This window comes from Neolamprologus multifasciatus, chromosome 19, assembly GCF_963576455.1.
Source record: "Neolamprologus multifasciatus chromosome 19, fNeoMul1.2, whole genome shotgun sequence".
Classification (NCBI taxonomy): domain Eukaryota; kingdom Metazoa; phylum Chordata; class Actinopteri; order Cichliformes; family Cichlidae; genus Neolamprologus; species Neolamprologus multifasciatus.
The window spans coordinates 27,174,033-27,190,539 of record NC_140457.1 but is presented as its reverse complement, the minus strand read 5'-3'; the positions used below and the strand labels follow the sequence as shown (position 1 = coordinate 27,190,539).

At 41.8% G+C, this 16,507-nt stretch overlaps 1 protein-coding gene across 1 annotated transcript; it reads right to left on the bottom strand.

Moving 5' to 3' along the window:
• Nucleotides 1-4,787: 4,787 nt before the first annotated feature.
• On the bottom strand, nucleotides 4,788-15,231 carry LOC146496743 (protein NLRC3-like). The gene is made up of 6 exons (XM_085143547.1): nucleotides 15,044-15,231; nucleotides 14,855-14,959; nucleotides 11,718-11,796; nucleotides 7,369-7,624; nucleotides 5,463-7,269; nucleotides 4,788-5,016 (listed from the first exon to the last, which is right to left on the bottom strand). Exons 1-6 carry the CDS (start codon nucleotides 15,130-15,132, stop codon nucleotides 4,803-4,805), a joined length of 2,550 nt encoding a protein of 849 aa, XP_084999673.1. The 5' UTR covers nucleotides 15,133-15,231; the 3' UTR covers nucleotides 4,788-4,802.
• Between the last annotated feature and the right edge of the window lie 1,276 nt (nucleotides 15,232-16,507).

Genomic DNA, 16,507 nt, shown 5'->3' with positions numbered 1-16,507 from the left:
TTAATTTTTTTATGAATTAAAATTGCTACTCCCCTTTGTCTAGAATTATAACAGGCTGAGAACACATTAGGAAACTCAGGTGTTTTAAGTTCATTCGAACCTCTAAGAGGTCTGTGGGTCTCTTGTAAAAGGACAACATCTGCCTGTAGTTTTTTGAGTTGGTTAAATATTTTTAACCTCTTTTCTCTGGAGCCAGCTCCATTTACATTCCATGTAACGAATCTTAGTGCACCCATAGATGTCTGTGCATAACTAGGGGTGTACTCTGTGTGTGTCGCTTAGACAGGTGGAGAGAATACCTCACTTGTTCATAAATAAGGAGAGGGAGAGAGAGAGAAAAAATGTGTGGCGAGATGCTCCCCGAGTCTGACTATGTGTTTGCATATTTACTAATATGAGTATGCTTGGCTTAAGTGTGTGTATCCCATAGGTCTGTGTGCGCTGTCTGACTGATGTAAATGTGCTGCCGTTGAGCGCATGACTGTGCGTGATCGTGCAGTGAGTAAGTGTCGAAATAAATGATGTTGTTTGTGGATGAGTGTGGAAGCAGGTGATCGAAGCAGTGAAAGAAATAAAGAAAGAAACCAAGGACGAGGGTGAGCAGCATAAAAACAAGAGGGGGAAAAGAGAGAAAAAAAAAAAAAAAAAAAAAAAAAAAAAAAAAAAAAAACGAGAAGAGAGAAAAGAAAACGTAAACATTCCAATTAAATCACTGACGGAGAGTGACGGTGTTAATACTGCTATGAAATCACACTTAAGATGCGATTTGATACCGGTAAGTTAAACAAATGTTAATCCAAGTTAGTGTGAGTGGATAGGGAAAGGGTGTAGCGGATTCTTATCTGGTCTGAAGTTAATACAGCCACGGAGTGATGTTGGGGTCGCGGTGGAGCTGTCCGTCCACGTACAGCCGGTCCACAGCGATGACAGCGCGGGAGCCCTTCTGGATGAAGCCGCGTCGGATTGGGAAAAGGACCCTGCGTCGTTCCAGGATCTCTTTGGGGAACTGATCGTTCACGCTGAAGTCCGTTCCTTTTAATTCCCTGCCGCGGCTTTTCACATGTTGCTTTTGTTTGAAGTGGCCGAATTTGGCCACGATAGGACGTGGTCTCCCGGCCGTAGCCCGAATGGGGCCGAGGCGATGCACCCTATCGAAGACGATGTTCTTCACCGTGTCCTCCGGCAGCTTCAGGTGGGTTTTGATGAAGCTTTTTACCGTGGTCTCCGCGTCCTCTCCAGCGGCTTCTGGAATACCAGAAAATACTAGATTATCACGCATGCTACGAGCTTGTAGATCAATAACCGTTTCTTTTATTTTTTTATTTTCTCTATTGAGCTGGGTAACATTTTCTGTGAGAGATTTCACCGACTCCCTTAGCGTGGCATTTTCAGCAGCGAGCGTTTCCACTTGCTGCTGGCTGAACTCCAGGGATTCTCGCAAGCATTTAAATTCCCGGTGAAGAATCTCCACCAGGGACAGCCTTGCGTCGAAACTGGACAATCGCTTGTCGATTGACTCCAGTATGTCGGCAATATCTTTGCCAGCTGGCGATGTTGTGCCGGGGGAATCTGCCGGGCGTTGTCTTTTCGACGACGGCGTCTCAGATTTGGCCGGGGAAGCTGCACTCTGGGCCTTCTTCATCACGAGATCCTGAAAGCACTGATCAATATAATCTTGGAGAGCGTCTAAACTCTCCCCGTTGTTCTCCAGGGTGTTGGAGATAATTTAGGCAAATATTGTTAGTTATGAGACAATTGAAAAGTGTATTTGGTAATACTGAAGCTTAAAGAAATTTGTTCAAATCTAAACTACCATTTGCTTTAATTTTCCGCCAAAATCTCCGGCGTCTGACGTCAGTTACAACATTAGTCGCTTACCTTGACTGTCACTTCCGCCTTTTTTTTCTTTAAAATCTGATGGGTACCGTAAACCTACGCATACGGATCATTATTTAAGGTTTGACTCTCATCCCCTGGAGCATAAACTGGGTGTAATCAAAACGCTACAACACAGAGCGAAAACCATCCCCACAGACACAGCGGCCAGGGAAGCAGAAGAACAGCACATCAAGAAGGCCCTGAGTAAATGTGGCCATTCAAGCAGGACATTTGTCACAGCTGGGAAGGCGCCAAAAGAAAGCACCAGGAGAGAAGGAACACTGGTGCCTAAGCAAAAACCTGTAGTGATCCCGTATGTGTCAGGAATATCGGAGTAGTTGAGATGCATTTTTTCTAAACACCGGGTCTCTGTGGCTTTTAAACCCCAAAACACGCTGCGCCAAAAATTGGTCCACCCTAAGGATCGGGTCCCCCGACACAAACAGAGTAACATAGTGTACGCTGTTAAGTGCCAGGAGGATTGCCAGGATTTATACATCGGGGAAACCAAACAACCTCTGGCGAAGCGGATGGCACAAGACAGAAGAGCTACCTCGTCAGGCCAGGACTCTGCAGTGTATTTAAAGCCACACTCCACTGGACACTCTTGCAATGATGAGGATGTACACATCCTGGACAGGGAGTAATGGTTTGAGCGCGGAGTCAAGGAGGCCATTTACGTGAAAAGGGAAAGACCATCTCTGAATCGAGGAGGGGCCTCTGGGTACATCTTTCGCCATCTTACAATGCTGTGATTGCAGCCACTCCCCAACTCTCTGTGAATGGGACTCATGGCCATTGATCAGTGGGCTTTGATCAGTGGTTGTTGATCAATGATCATGAGAATTTGCATAATTATGATGAAAGAACTGATCTCCCAGCCCATTGTTCCTTCAATAGTGCTAGTTTCAGTCATTATGCAAATGCACTGTTTATACGAGTGGGGAAACCTGCAGTCAGCTGAGACTGAAGAAGTAACTTGAATGAGTGACGAAACGTTTCTCCCACTGAAAACCAGATGAACAGAATCAACTTTTGGAGACAAAAGGAGGAATGAAAGAATAGGAAAGAAAAATGTTCCGCTCTTCTCCCCTCTGCTCTTCTTCCCTTTTCTGGGGGGGAGTGGGGAAGTAGAGCGTACAGCCTGATCCAACAGGGCGGTGTGGGAAGCCAGATCACAGGCCCCCCTTCCGGCTCTCCTCTCTGCTCTCTCCTATTTTATCTTACTTACTTGTCTTACTTCTCTCTATTATCTTTTCTGTCCCTTTGAAGAAATGAGGCTCCATAAATGTTAAAGAGGTAAGTATTATGTCTCAGTTGCAGTGAATAGATAGAAGAAAATAAACTGTGGAAAACTAAACAGAAGTAAAAAGAATTAACAATTTAATATAAACCATTGACACACTCCGGGGGCCTCCAGGGAACACTGGTGTCTAGTGATAATAGCCGAAACACCTGATGAATCCAAGGTCCACTACTGAGAATGTGTCCCAAATTTTAATATGATAATCTAGATCAGATCCCTAATCCCTAAACCTAACCAAGGAAAAATGGCAGATTAGCTTGGGTAAAAGACAGAAAGTTGAGGCACACAACAATGTTTGCCGCTGGTAAAGTTTCTGGGTTGCCTTTCCTAATAATAGCCATCCCTCAAGATTTTCTCCATTTAAAGCAATACATTATCAGGGATTGTAACATCTATTCTTTTTACTGAGTCTCATAAACTTCAGATGAAGTTTGTGCTTATGCTGCCAAATTTCAGTAAAACGTGCCCAGCCGATGACTTTAAAGAAACTAAGAAGAAAGGTTAGCACTTTCTAACTGGTTACAGTTAAGTGATATTACCCTGAATGTAATGTAATAGTATAATAAAGGTTAGGGTGTAACCCATGTCAACTACGCACTGTTACATGACCTGCGTTAGCTGACATGAGGTCTCTCTGCTGATTTTCTCCATAAACGTTGCGGCAAGGATGAAAACCATCTGTGGAGGGATACTTCCGGGTTTGCTTTGGCTTTAAGTGTTATGGTGTTATGGTGCCCTTTCTTCTCACTCCTTTTTGTCTTTCACACCAGGAGGTGGAGAGGAGAACATGGGAGCTGAATCACGAGCAGGGAATTAATGCACGGAGTGTCACCTGTTTTCACATCGCCATACTGCACTATTGGGAGCCGGGTGAATTGACCACGGGGAGCCACAATTTTGCACTGAACTGTTATTATTTTTGCACTGTAAATAAATTCACTGTCTCGTTGCAAAAGGAGATCTGCATTCGAGTCCACCCCATCCACAATTTTAGCTTTTTCTTAACACATTTTCTGGCTCTACTCTCATCATTCACACCCTCTGGGCTTTATAAAGAATCTTTTCTTCTGTGTGTCAGTCAGTTACATCCTCCCATTGCAATAAAACTAGCCCTGAAATAACTTAGCTATACTTAAGCTATACGTTAAGTTAAAAAAAAAATGCTTTCCTTAAGTTATATTTGGGACCATGTCTCTTTTACTTATTAACACATACCACATACTATATTATTGTACACCACTACAGAAGGTGCAAAAAGGAGAAAAACTGCAGAGAGATGTAAGATTGCAACTCTGCTTTTGCATCCTAATTCTGAGTAGTCATATATTGGGGTTTTAATGAATTCATCCAGATTTCCTCAACGAGCAGGTGGGGTTGATGCCATCTCTCATGACAAGACCAGGTTTTTCAGAAAACCCTCTCAAATATCTATTAAGGCCATGTTGGAGTTTCAAATTTGTTTCAGTGTCACTTGATATGGCCCCAGGAATAAAATGAGCTATGGTTGCTAGAGTGTCTAAATTCACATTTCTAAAAACAGAGTCACCAATATGAAATAATAAATAAAAAAAATTCAATTCAACAAAGTTTTTCTTTGTGTCATGATATATAAACTATTTTAAATGTACATAAATGAAAAACAAAAAACGAATCCTGACCTTAATTTTTCCAGTGTACAATTTGGACTTTTTAACCCAGCAGACAAAAGTTTTACTCCCGAGTCCTGCAGGTCATTGTTACTCAGGTCCAGCTCTATCACAGTAGAGGACTGGGAGATGAGAAAGGAGCACAGAGGCTCACAGCTTCTCTCTGAGAGATTACAGCCAGACAGTCTGAAAATCAATTATATTTGTGATCAAATGACATTACTTTTTGTTTTATCCTATTACAAGAAAAACAAATATTTCCATGTTAACTTAATAAGAATGAACCTTAAAGTCAGGAAATAATATATATCTATGCATTTTTAATTTGCTTTGTAATGACAGTATTAATTCTCTGTATCTAAACCAGCATGGAGCATGTTCATTTAGTAAAAGATCAGCATCTCCTGACACAGGTATACATACTCTCCAAATTGGAATATATGCAGTTTTTGTTGCTGGATATAGTTCAAAATAATTTATCTTATTTATTTATAACATTCTCAATCTTGATCCAACCCCACATTCATTTTCTGTTTGAGACAGAAAGTTTCAGAACTACTAACACTTTAACCTTACAATACGTTGCACTGATACTTTAACAAAAAAAAAAAAATGATCGAATATTGACTTACAGAACTTTGTTGGAGGCTTTGGCCACTGGCAGAGTTCTCAGAAGAGCCTCCTCTGAAGCAGAGTATTTCTTCAGGTCAAAAACATCCAGCTCTTTATCTGATGACAGTAAGATGAAGACCAGAGCTGACCACTGAGCAGGAGAAAGTTTATCTGTGGAGAGACTTCCTGATCTCAAGGCCTTTTGGATCTCCTCCACTAGAGATCGATCATTCAGTTCATTTAGACAGTGAAGCAGACTGATGCTTTTCTCTACAGACAGTTTCTCATTGAGCTTCTCCTTGATGTACTGGACTGTTTCCTGATTGGTCTGTGAGCTACTTCCTGTCTGTGTCAGCAGGCCTCGTAGGAGAGTCTGACTGATCTCCACTGAAAGACCCAGGAGGAAGCGGAGGAACAAGTCGAGGTGTCCATTTGCACTCTGTAAGGCCTTGTTCACAGCACTCTGGTAGAAGTACTTTTCTGCAGAGTCTTTTGTTTCACAATTCTGGGAGGTCATTTTCTGTTCTTTCAGCAGATTTACTCCATACTTGATGAAGTTCAGATAGATATGAAGAGCAGCCAGAAACTCCTGAACACTCAGATGGATGAAGCAGAACACCTTGTCCTGGTACAGTCCTCTCTCCTCTTTAAAGATCTGTGTGAACACTCCTGAGTACACTGAGGCTGCTCTGATATCGATGCCACACTCTGTCAGGTCGGATTCATAGAAGATCAGGTTTCCTTTCTGCAGCTGATCAAAAGCCAGTTTTCCCAGAGACTCAATCATCTTCCTGCTCTCTGGACTCCAGTGTGGATCTGTCTCAGCTCCTCCATCATATTTGACTTTCTTCACTTTGACCTGAACCACCAAGAAGTGGATGTACATCTCGGTCAGGGTCTTGGGCAGCTGTCCTCCCTCTCTGGTTTCCAGCACATCCTCCAGAACTGTAGCAGTGATCCAGCAGAAGACTGGGATGTGGCACATGATGTGGAGGCTTCGGGATGTCTTGATGTGAGAGATGATCCTGCTGATTTGCTTCTTATCTCTGAATCTCTTCCTGAAGTACTCCTCCTTCTGTGGATCAGTGAACCCTCTGACCTCTGTTACCATGTCAACACATTCAGGAGGGATCTGATTGGCTGCTGCAGGTCGTGTGGTTATCCAGAGGTGAGCAGAGGGAAGCAGTTTCCCCCTGATGAGGTTTATCAGCAGCACATCCACTGAGGTGGACTTTCTAGGGTCAGTTAGGATTGTAGTTTTGTGGAAGTCCAGAGGAAGTCGACACTCATCCAGACCATCAAATATGAACACAACCTGGAGGTCTTCAAAACTGCAGATTCCTGCATCTTTGGTTTCAGTAAAGAAGTGATGAACAAGTTCCACCAAGCTGAACTTTTCCTCTTTCAGCACATTCAGCTCTCTGAAAGTGAATGGAAATATGAACTGGATGTCCTGGTTGGCTTTGTCTTCAGCCCAGTCCAGGGTGTATTTCTGTGCTAAGACTGTTTTCCCAATGCCAGCCACTCCCTTTGTCAGCGCTGTTCTGATTGGTTCATCTCTTCCAGGTGAGGCTTTAAAGATGTCTTCATGTCTGATTATTGCTTCTAGACTGTCTGTTTTTCTGGATGCTGTTTCAATCTGTCTGACCTCATGTTCATCATTGACCTCTCCAGTCCCTCCCTCTGTGATGTAGAGCTCTGTGTAGATCTGATTCAGAAAGGTTGGGTTTCCTGCTTTAGCGATCCCCTCAAACAGACACTGGAACTTTTTCTTCAGGGCAGATTTAAAGTTATGCTGATACCACTGGAGGTTTTTAGGGGAGATTCCTAAACGAACCAATAGACAATATTCAACAATCAAGTGCATATACTGTGAATGTAATGTCTGTTTCTTCAAACAGAATGAATTTTTAATTTATTGAGCACCAAAAAAAATTAGAGAAATGTTCTCACTTCTCTGCAGATGCTCTGCCAACTCCTCCTGCTTCATTCTCTTCAGGAAATCCAATGTTACCTTGACAAATGCTTCCCTGCTGCTTTTACTAGGCTCCTCAGTTTCACCCTTTAATATGTTGTCATCCTTGCATTGACTCTCCAAGCATTCTGGGATATCTGGTCTCAGAACCTTCTTGATCTTCTTCAGCTCACTCTTCACAAAAGTGATGATGTTGTCCTCCAGTAGCTGGAACAAAATAATTTATGAATGACCGAATCACACTACAACATCAACTGGTTTTCGATTGAAGAGAAGTTGAACAGAGAAAATAGAGCACAAAGAGTGTAAGAACAACAAACAGTATAAAACACTGACTACTGGAGAGAAGACAATGACGTGCAGCAAAAGTATACAAACTCATGGGTAGTAGAGAAGGGGTGTAGAGAAAAAAAAAACTTGGTGCATCACAGGAAGTTCCCCAACACACTGTGCCTCTCTCCAAATAGCTGATGGTTCAGGATTACCTAATCCAGCCTTAATTGTAACCTTCATTAAAACTTTTTAAGCAAACTGGGAGCTGGTATAACGGGAGAGGGACTTAATAGCTGAAGGCTATGTCTCCTATTCTAATTTTAGAAACTTGGAACCACAGCTACGCCTGCAGTCTGAGAGAGAAGTACTTTGTAGAGATAATAAAGTATTACGAACATATGACATGATATCCAGGTATTCCCCTGGTTGTATTTTATTTCCCCTCTGCAGGATTTGTTAATAACACATCTAGCTATCTCAAAAATAAATAGTTCTAATGCATTCTGCTGGATACTCTCATTCCCGATGCGTCTACTACTAGTGTTGATTTGTCACATCTCATAGGAAGACAGACACTAGAGATAGTGTCTGTCTCCCGAATCCAAACTGGAAGCTGGTTCCACAGAAGAGGGGCCTGAAAACTGAAGGCTCTGCCTCCCAGTTTTCAGGCTACTTTCAAATACTGTAGGAACAACAAGTAATCCTGCAGTGCGAGAGCAGAGTGCTCTAATGGGGTGATATGGAACTACAAGGTCATTAAGATAATATGGGGCCTGATTATTTAAGACCTTGTATGTGAGGAGCAGGATTTTGAATTCAATTGTGTATTTAACAGGGAGCCAATGAAGGGAAGCCAAAACAGGAGAAATATGCTCTCTCTTTCTAGTCCCTGTCAGGACTTTTGGATTCACTGAAGGGCTTCCAATGAGTTTTTTTGGACATCCTGATAATAATGAATTGCAATAGTCCAGCCTAAAACTAATAAATGCATTAACTAGTTTTTCAGCATCACTCTGAGACAGGATATTTCTAATTTTAGAGATGTTGCCCAAATGGAAGAAAGGAAAAAGCATTTGTTTAATATGTGCATTGAAGGAAATATCCTGGTCAAAAATGACTCCAAGTTTCCCGACAGTGTTACTCGAGGACAACGTAATGCCATCCAGAGTAAGAATCTGGTTAGAGACTATATTTCTAAGATTTTCAGGGCTGAGTACAATAACCTCAGTTTGATCTGAATTAAGAAGCAGAAAGTTAGTGGCCATCCAGGTCATTATGTCTCTAAGATATTCCAGCAGTTTAACTAATTGGTGTGTGTAATCTGGCTTCATGGATAGATAGAGCTGGGTGTCATCAGCATAGCAGTTAAAATATATATTATTTCTTCTGATGATACTGCCTAAGGGAAGCATGTATAATGTAAACAGAATTGGTCCTAGCACTAAACCCTGTGGAACGCCTCTGTCAGTGCGCCCCCAGGGTGGCTGTGGCTACAATGTAGCTTGCCATCACCAGTGTGTGAATGTGTGCGTGAATGGGTGGATGACTGGATATGTAAAGCGCTTTGGGGTCCTTAGGGACTAGTAAAGCGCTATATAAATACAGGCCATTTTAACCTCAGCGTGTGAAGAAGACTCTCCATTTAGATGAACAAATTGGAGTCTATTAGATATATATGATACAAACCACTGCAGCGCGGTACCTGTAATACCTACAGCTTTGATGGTTTGGAGGATGTAAATATTGAAGTTAACTCAAAAAGATCAATTGGAGAAAAAGAGTCTAAAGGAATACCAATGGTACTAAAAGTAGCTGTAGATAATATTACATCTGATGGATGATTATGTTTGTTTGTTTTTTCTAACGGTTAAAATTTTATTTGTGAAGCAGTTCAAGGATTCATTACTAGTTAACATTAAAGGGATGGTTGGCTCAACAGTGCTCTGACTTTTTGTCAGCCTGACTACAGTGCTGAAGAGAAACCTAGGGTTGTTCTTATTTTCTTCAATCAGAGACGAATAGTAAGATGTTCTGGCTTTATGGAGGGCTTTCTTATAAAGCAACAAACTATTTCTCCAGGCTAAATGAGCTGAGCACTAAATCAGATAAAAAGTCTGAGAAATCAGACAGAAACTCTGTGTAAGGCACATTTTACAGTTTTACATGTTCCAGCTGTGTATTCTAGCCCAAACCCTAGCTTTAATCCTAACCCCTAACCATCATCTTATCCCTAACTTTAACCACAATCTTAATCGTGTTTTCACAAAGTGATTCATGGTAAAATAAATATTTTACTATTTGTAGATTTAGTCCAAACGGTTCTCATGTTTCCAAACGTGTAATATAGAGAGGTGTTGGGTGGCCAAAAGCATAACATACTGACGATGTGTCACATAGCATAGTATTTTATGCTTTGGGATGAGAACGTGTTGGGATACTTCCTTGTTTACCCTGGATTTATACTGACTTCAAAGCAAAAGGCTGTCGCTTAGAAAAATGTTGCTGTACAGATTTGTATTCTCACCTTACCAATAAAAATCATGAGCTATGTCAGCCTTAGCTCCCCATCTATTTTTTACTTATCTTTTATTTTATAAAAATAATAAATACATGTTTACTGATATGCTGACGACATCCAGTTCTATCTGTTAAAAAAACAACCAATTTAACTCTCCCATCTTCTTCCCTTACTGATTGTTGATTAAATATTGGTTGAAGGCTTTTGTAAACGACCACGGCAGACCCAGTGGCATTTTAATAATTTTGTATTAATATTTCAACAGTTGCTGTTTACAATGCACACAGAGCTACAGCTCTCCTGCTGCCCGCTCAACATTACCACAACAACCCCCCATGCAGGACCCACTACAGTATTTAAGTAGGCGGGGCATGATTGCAGATGCCATGCAGGTGCGTCTGCCTTCCCTGCACGACACCGCAAGCCACACCCCACCACATACCCCAATCGCACGACTGAGGCCGGGGACCCATCCGGCCGAACCTACTCCCCTCCCCCTGCGAGCGGGAGAGAGACCGTTGGCGTCCCCAGCTCCAGGTCCAGTGACAGGGGGGTGTGAGTTCAGGTGGTCGCCCGCTCCAGCATTGCTGGCAAAGCTGGTCCGGAGGTCGGCTGCGTGGCAGGTGGTCACGGCTCACAGGTGGCTGGGCCGACCTAAGATCAATTGGTGCGCCGGCCTCTTGTGGAGATGAGTCTAAATACTGTAGTGGTCCTGCGTGGGGGGTTGTTGTGGTAATGTTGAGCGGGCAGCAGGAGAGCTGCAGCTTGGTCTGAGGAGGAGCTATCTAGGTGATGGATAATTGAAAAACAAAGGCACCTCTCTCTTTCAAGGAAAGGTTTCAAGGATGAATTGAGCTAAAGGTATATACCCACGTGATGTGCTCTGAAATGCCTTTTGTCTCTGTGTTTCTGTGTGTGTAATAAGATATGAGGGCAGTGGCCATCATGAGAGACCATTTTGTTGTCAAACCTGAATGCTCTCTCCACTGCAGTGAATATAATAATCTTCCATTTAAAAAGGTGCTCACCAAGTGTTTACAGTTTATTTAAAACTTCAACAACCCACTTCTGGTTTCTGGTTACATTCCATGTTGATTAATGTAATTCTATTCTTTCTAGATTACCACGCAAACTTTCCAGAATGCCTTCCATAAAGCACATTGCTCCTGTACTTCAACCATTTCAGTGGATTCCTATAAAGTAGCACATTAATTTTAAGATTATGCTTCCTCCTTTCATGTCTCTTCATAAGCTTGCACCTCTATATCTCTCTGGTCTTCGACACGTTGCCACTACCTACCACAGTCTAAGATCCTTCTCCACTTCTACTGTTGTTACACCATTTGCTTGTCTGACCATCATGGCTTTGGAGAATTCAGCCGAGTGGACACTTGTGTTTGGAACTGCTGCACCACATTCACAACATTCATTTTCTCCCTAGCTTTACAGCCAGCCATAAAACATATTTTTTAAATTTGTACTTGGAGTAGGTGTGTTACATCTACACACCATAAATATGGAGTCCAGGTGTGCTTGATGCTTCTGGGCAGACTGACCACTGGGAACCTCTGAGCTCTCCACGTCCACTCTGTGGAGAAATCATAGAGTCAGAACAATACAACCAAACATAACCTAAATGCAACCTAAGAGCTGGTGTTCCTCCACATACACAAAAAACAAGCAAACAAACAACAACAACAACAAAAAAAAAAACCCAGCTACCACTTGTTAATAAGATAGGGTACCAACCTTATGTGACACTATCTGAACATTAACAGTACGCAACTCCAGAACAAAAGTTCTATAGAGACTTTTGTTTTTGTTAAAATACTTTTAACATAGAATAGAATGATTTTTTTTTGTTATTATACATGTACAATGGATTGTTGTGGTCCACGCCAGCTGTGCAGGAGTAAAAAAAATACAGACAACTTCTTTATTAAAGAGAGCTGGCTTTGTTTAATGAGACACTGTGTACACTTCCAAGAAATGGATTTTGCTGAAGATTGATCATTTTCTGTCAGATGGTGGTTGATTTTTTTAAAATTTACTTTTCCTTCTTAATACCTCCCCTTGTGTCATCTCTGAATCCAATGAAGATATTTCAAATATTAAGGAGTCTTTGAACCTTGATTGTCATCCAGGATTTCTGGGAGCAAATGTTTGGATATACTGATCAGTTGTAACATACTCTGCACAGCACGTATAAATAAACACATTATGTGTACAGTCCTCTAGGTCCCTTTAATCAAATAAACATCAACATGTATTCTCACAGTTGTATGGCAGTTGTGGGAGAGCACACGTTGACTATGATTTGATTATGTTTTTTTTTTTTTATTATTATAGTGGGCTAAGTACTAAAAGCATCAAAACTTGGTCCAAGAGTATTCTTATACACTGAATTCAGTAAAAGCAGTAGCTTGTGTACCCTGATGACTGTTTTGCAGTGCTTTCTTTTCTCTAGGAGTTTACTCCTAAAGAAGATCTTGTAACCTTAATTTTTATTAATTGAAACTGAAAGCAAAAATCCATATCAGGGTAGGCTTGATTAAGTGACCCTGAATTGCATGAGCAGACAAGCAGAACAGAATGATGGATATATTTAGTTTAGGAATATTTATTGGATAATGAAACTGTTACAGATGAGAGACTTTTTAATACTGGGGAATTGTTGAGAACAAAAAATCCTGCTTCTTCCTGTTTTGGCTCCTACTTTGAGCTGTCCTCCAAATATACTCATTTGTTATCCTGTCCATTTTGGTCACACTCAGTGACAATATTAGCAATGTCAACTCTGCCACCTGTCCTTTGGTTAGTGCCACCATATCTAAACCATATAACATGGTCTCACTACCATGTTAAAATCCTTTCCATTCACTCTTGCTGCTATTCTTCTGTGACAAATCACCCTTTACAGTTATGAATCACCCACTCCACCCTCAAATCTCTTTTTCAACTTGAAGTGCACCACCCATTCCTTTGGATGATTGATCCAAGGTTTTTAAACTCATTCATCCTTACTATAATTGGTTCTTGCAGCTTATTCCTGTCACTCCTTCTTCGCTCCAGAGCATACCTCAACCTCTCCAGACTGTCTTCCACCTGCACACTGCAGAATAAAATCTCATCTCAGAACAGCTGTCTCTCTGTTATTACACAAGCTGCCCACCAGCAGATTGTTCTGAGCAGCTGGGAAATCAGACTGACTAGATGACTGTTAGAATAAACCATAGCTCTCAACAGAAGTAACAAGATGCAGCCACCCTGAGTCTCCATTTTTATTTTAAAAGTGAACAAACTATATATCAGTTTTAAATGGTGTTGATAGGCCACTTAAAACCAGAGTTATGTTAAAAACTATACCAGATGCTTTTTGCTGAATACTATTGTTATTTTTACAGCATTTTCTAATAACAGCACTAGCAAGCACTCTCTGCTTGGTAGCAAAAAAAAAAGAAAAAAAAAGAAAAAGGAAAATCGCCCACCTTCCCATTGGTTGAAAAATGTACTATGTGGGTCAACAAAAATGACATGGGAACATGTGGCATTTGGTTGTTTGGAGAGGGGGGAAGTGTTAGGAGTGACAGCGGTGAGAGTGAGATGCAAAAGATTTGTCATGTTTAGCATGTTTTTTCTTCAAAAGAATTTAATAGTTATATGAAGGCACTGGCTGCAAATTATTTGTGCTACAAAAAATAGGTTTCTCTCCACTATAAAACAGAGAAGCACATCACAACACTGATATCTGCAGGCCTGACAGCAGGAAGTGTATCACTCCTCCTGGTTTCCACCTGGAGTCGGTGTTTATACTGTAACGTGCCTCTGGTGGCTTTTTTGGCTATATGACTACACAACTGGCTTGAAGTGAGGTGTTAATTCTACAACAGCACACTAGTTTCAGAGAAATCAAAGTACAGACCTCTTTCTTGTGGTTTCAGATTGAAAGTTTAGTGCTCACAGTTCATGGCCTTCATTTTATAACTCCAAGAATCCAGAAACCTCCATAAAGACAAACTTCTCATCAAAGCCGTGCTCACGTGGAGTCACGCTCACTAAACTATTTGTTCTCCTGAGGTGTAGTTCCTCCCTACACTGTGTTTGAAGAAAAGCACAAAGGAGACACCTGATGGAGAAGCTGGCAGAGCTGAGCTGACATTAAACATGATGGAGGACTTATTCACAAACACTGAGTCACAACAACATTTACACACATTACCTCTCTGCGGGAGGACACATGCCTGACTTAAAGTCTATGAGTTTGTTTGACCGGTGTTTACGTACAAAGCAAAGCTATGTTTCTATTCTAACATGTTTATTCTCAAGGATGTTATGCAGTGTTAATAGTTGTGATGTGTATTCTCACCAAACAAAGCCTCTTCAAAGCATTTCAAAGATTTAGTATTTACCACTTTCCAGGAGACCAAATACGATGTATTTCAGTCAGTTGTTTACAGCTTTAGTTAAAATAGTTAAAATAAAATGGGTTTTTTTACATGTTTCACTTCCTGTTTGCTAATGTAGATTTTCAGTTGTTTTTAAGAGACAGTTTAAATGGGATTGAGGGAATGACGTGTTTGCACTGAAGTTGATATCCAACAACATCAAGCAGTTAAATCAAAGAGTTCATGTTACTAACAGCTCACCTCTCTGCAGCAGACGGAGGCTGGACCTTAAAAGTAATGATCGTGTTATCTTTGGATGTGTCACTCTGTAAGGACACAGAGCTGGGTGGAGGTTGAGGTTGGTTCCTGTGAATAATGATGGAGCAGTGATGTGAGTGCTGAGCTGTGACATGGAGAAGAGTCATGGACAGTTAGAGATGGTCATCTCACCTCTGAGCTTTGGTCTGGCTCTCATGTTCCCCACACAGAGTGGTTTGAGAGGGAGGGACTCCCTCCTCTCTGTCCTCACACTGATCCATGCTGCTGAATTCACATTAGTTCACACACACTTTCTACCTTCACCTGCAGAGGAAACACAAATCATTCATGTGCACATCAACTGAAATCATCCTTTCCATCATGTGTGGTGTCCCAATATCAGCTGCTTCTTCCCTGCTCCATCTCAGTGTCAGCTGAATGCAGTCAGACAACAGTGTGAGGCAGAGGAAGCTGCCATCAGCTGCTCTACTATCAGTCCACTAGATGGAGCCATGAAGCACACACGATGCATTCACTGACACACACTGGTTCACTGTGACTTGAAGCATCAGTCCATTAATATTCAGTCGGTTCAACATATGTGAGCAACATTTTCAAACATTTCAGCTGATCCATGATTCAAAAAGGAAACGGTTCTTTTGCCATCAGAATTATTAATGATTCACCTTTTATTGTTTATTTTATTTTATTTTCACTTGCTACATACGGGACAGACTTGACAGGGGAAAAGAAAGGAGAGAAAGAAAGAGGGAAAGAAAAACAGCGGGGAAGAGGAACGGTGATAAAGGGCAAAAACAAAAACCAACAAAACAAACAGACCAAAAAAATACATATATCAATCACCGGCATCACATGTTGAGAAAGAAAAAAGAGAAAACACACAAAAAAAAAGAAGAGCAATATAATAAACAACATCATCGCGATGATCTATGTAAATGTAACATTAAATACTAAATATTAAATATTATTTTGCAGCACGTAAGATCAAAAGCGCACAGTGTGCTTTGAGGTAGGAGCCAAAAAGGGTGTAGTTTGTGTGTGTGAGCACCCATGTGTACACCTGTGAGCATGAGCGCGCTTGTATTTAAAAGGTTCCTGATAGCCCCCAATGTCTACATGTATTTAAAATTGAGCTGGGCAACGACGCAAGGGGTGAGGTTGTACACCCTGATGGTCTTTTGGATTCCATGTAGCGTGCCCACCCCCAAGATCCTATATGTATGTGTTATGAGAGTGTGAGTAATGTGAATGTCTAAATTGTGGCATAAAATTGAGGCACAGGCAGCCAGAAGGGGACAGAGGGGGGGATGCCTCCCCTGCACCCTGGTGACACACCTTTACCCCAAGGCCCTGCATGTGTGGATGATTGTGGTGGAGCGGGAAGAGGGAGGCAGATGGAGATGAGAAGGGAAGGAAGGGAGGGGCAAGTGGTCCCTCCCTGGTGCCAGCTCCCCCGCTGTCCCCAGTAGGCACCCCCATACTCTGCAACCCACGAGGGAAAGGGTGCCCAGGCCCACCCGGACCAGGGCCCAGTTAAGCAGCGCTGCCTGGCCCCACAGAGCCCGGGACAGCCCAAGCGACCCCACCACAGAGAAAACCGCACCCACCCCGTCATCCACTCATCTTCCAAACTAC

What these genes read in the sequence shown, in the direction of transcription:
- LOC146496743 (XM_085143547.1), bottom strand. Translation starts at nt 15,132, where the DNA reads ATGGATCAGTGTGAGGACAGAGAGGAGGGAGTCCCTCCCTCTCAAACC. An exon ending in ACCTGGACTCCATATTTATG is followed by an intron (nt 7,625 to 11,717) that starts GTGTGTAGATGT and finishes ATTTTGTTCCAG; the next exon opens with CTACTGGAGGACAACATCAT. An exon ending in AAAGCCTCCAACAAAGTTCT is followed by an intron (nt 5,017 to 5,462) that starts GTAAGTCAATAT and finishes ATTGATTTTCAG; the next exon opens with ACTGTCTGGCTGTAATCTCT.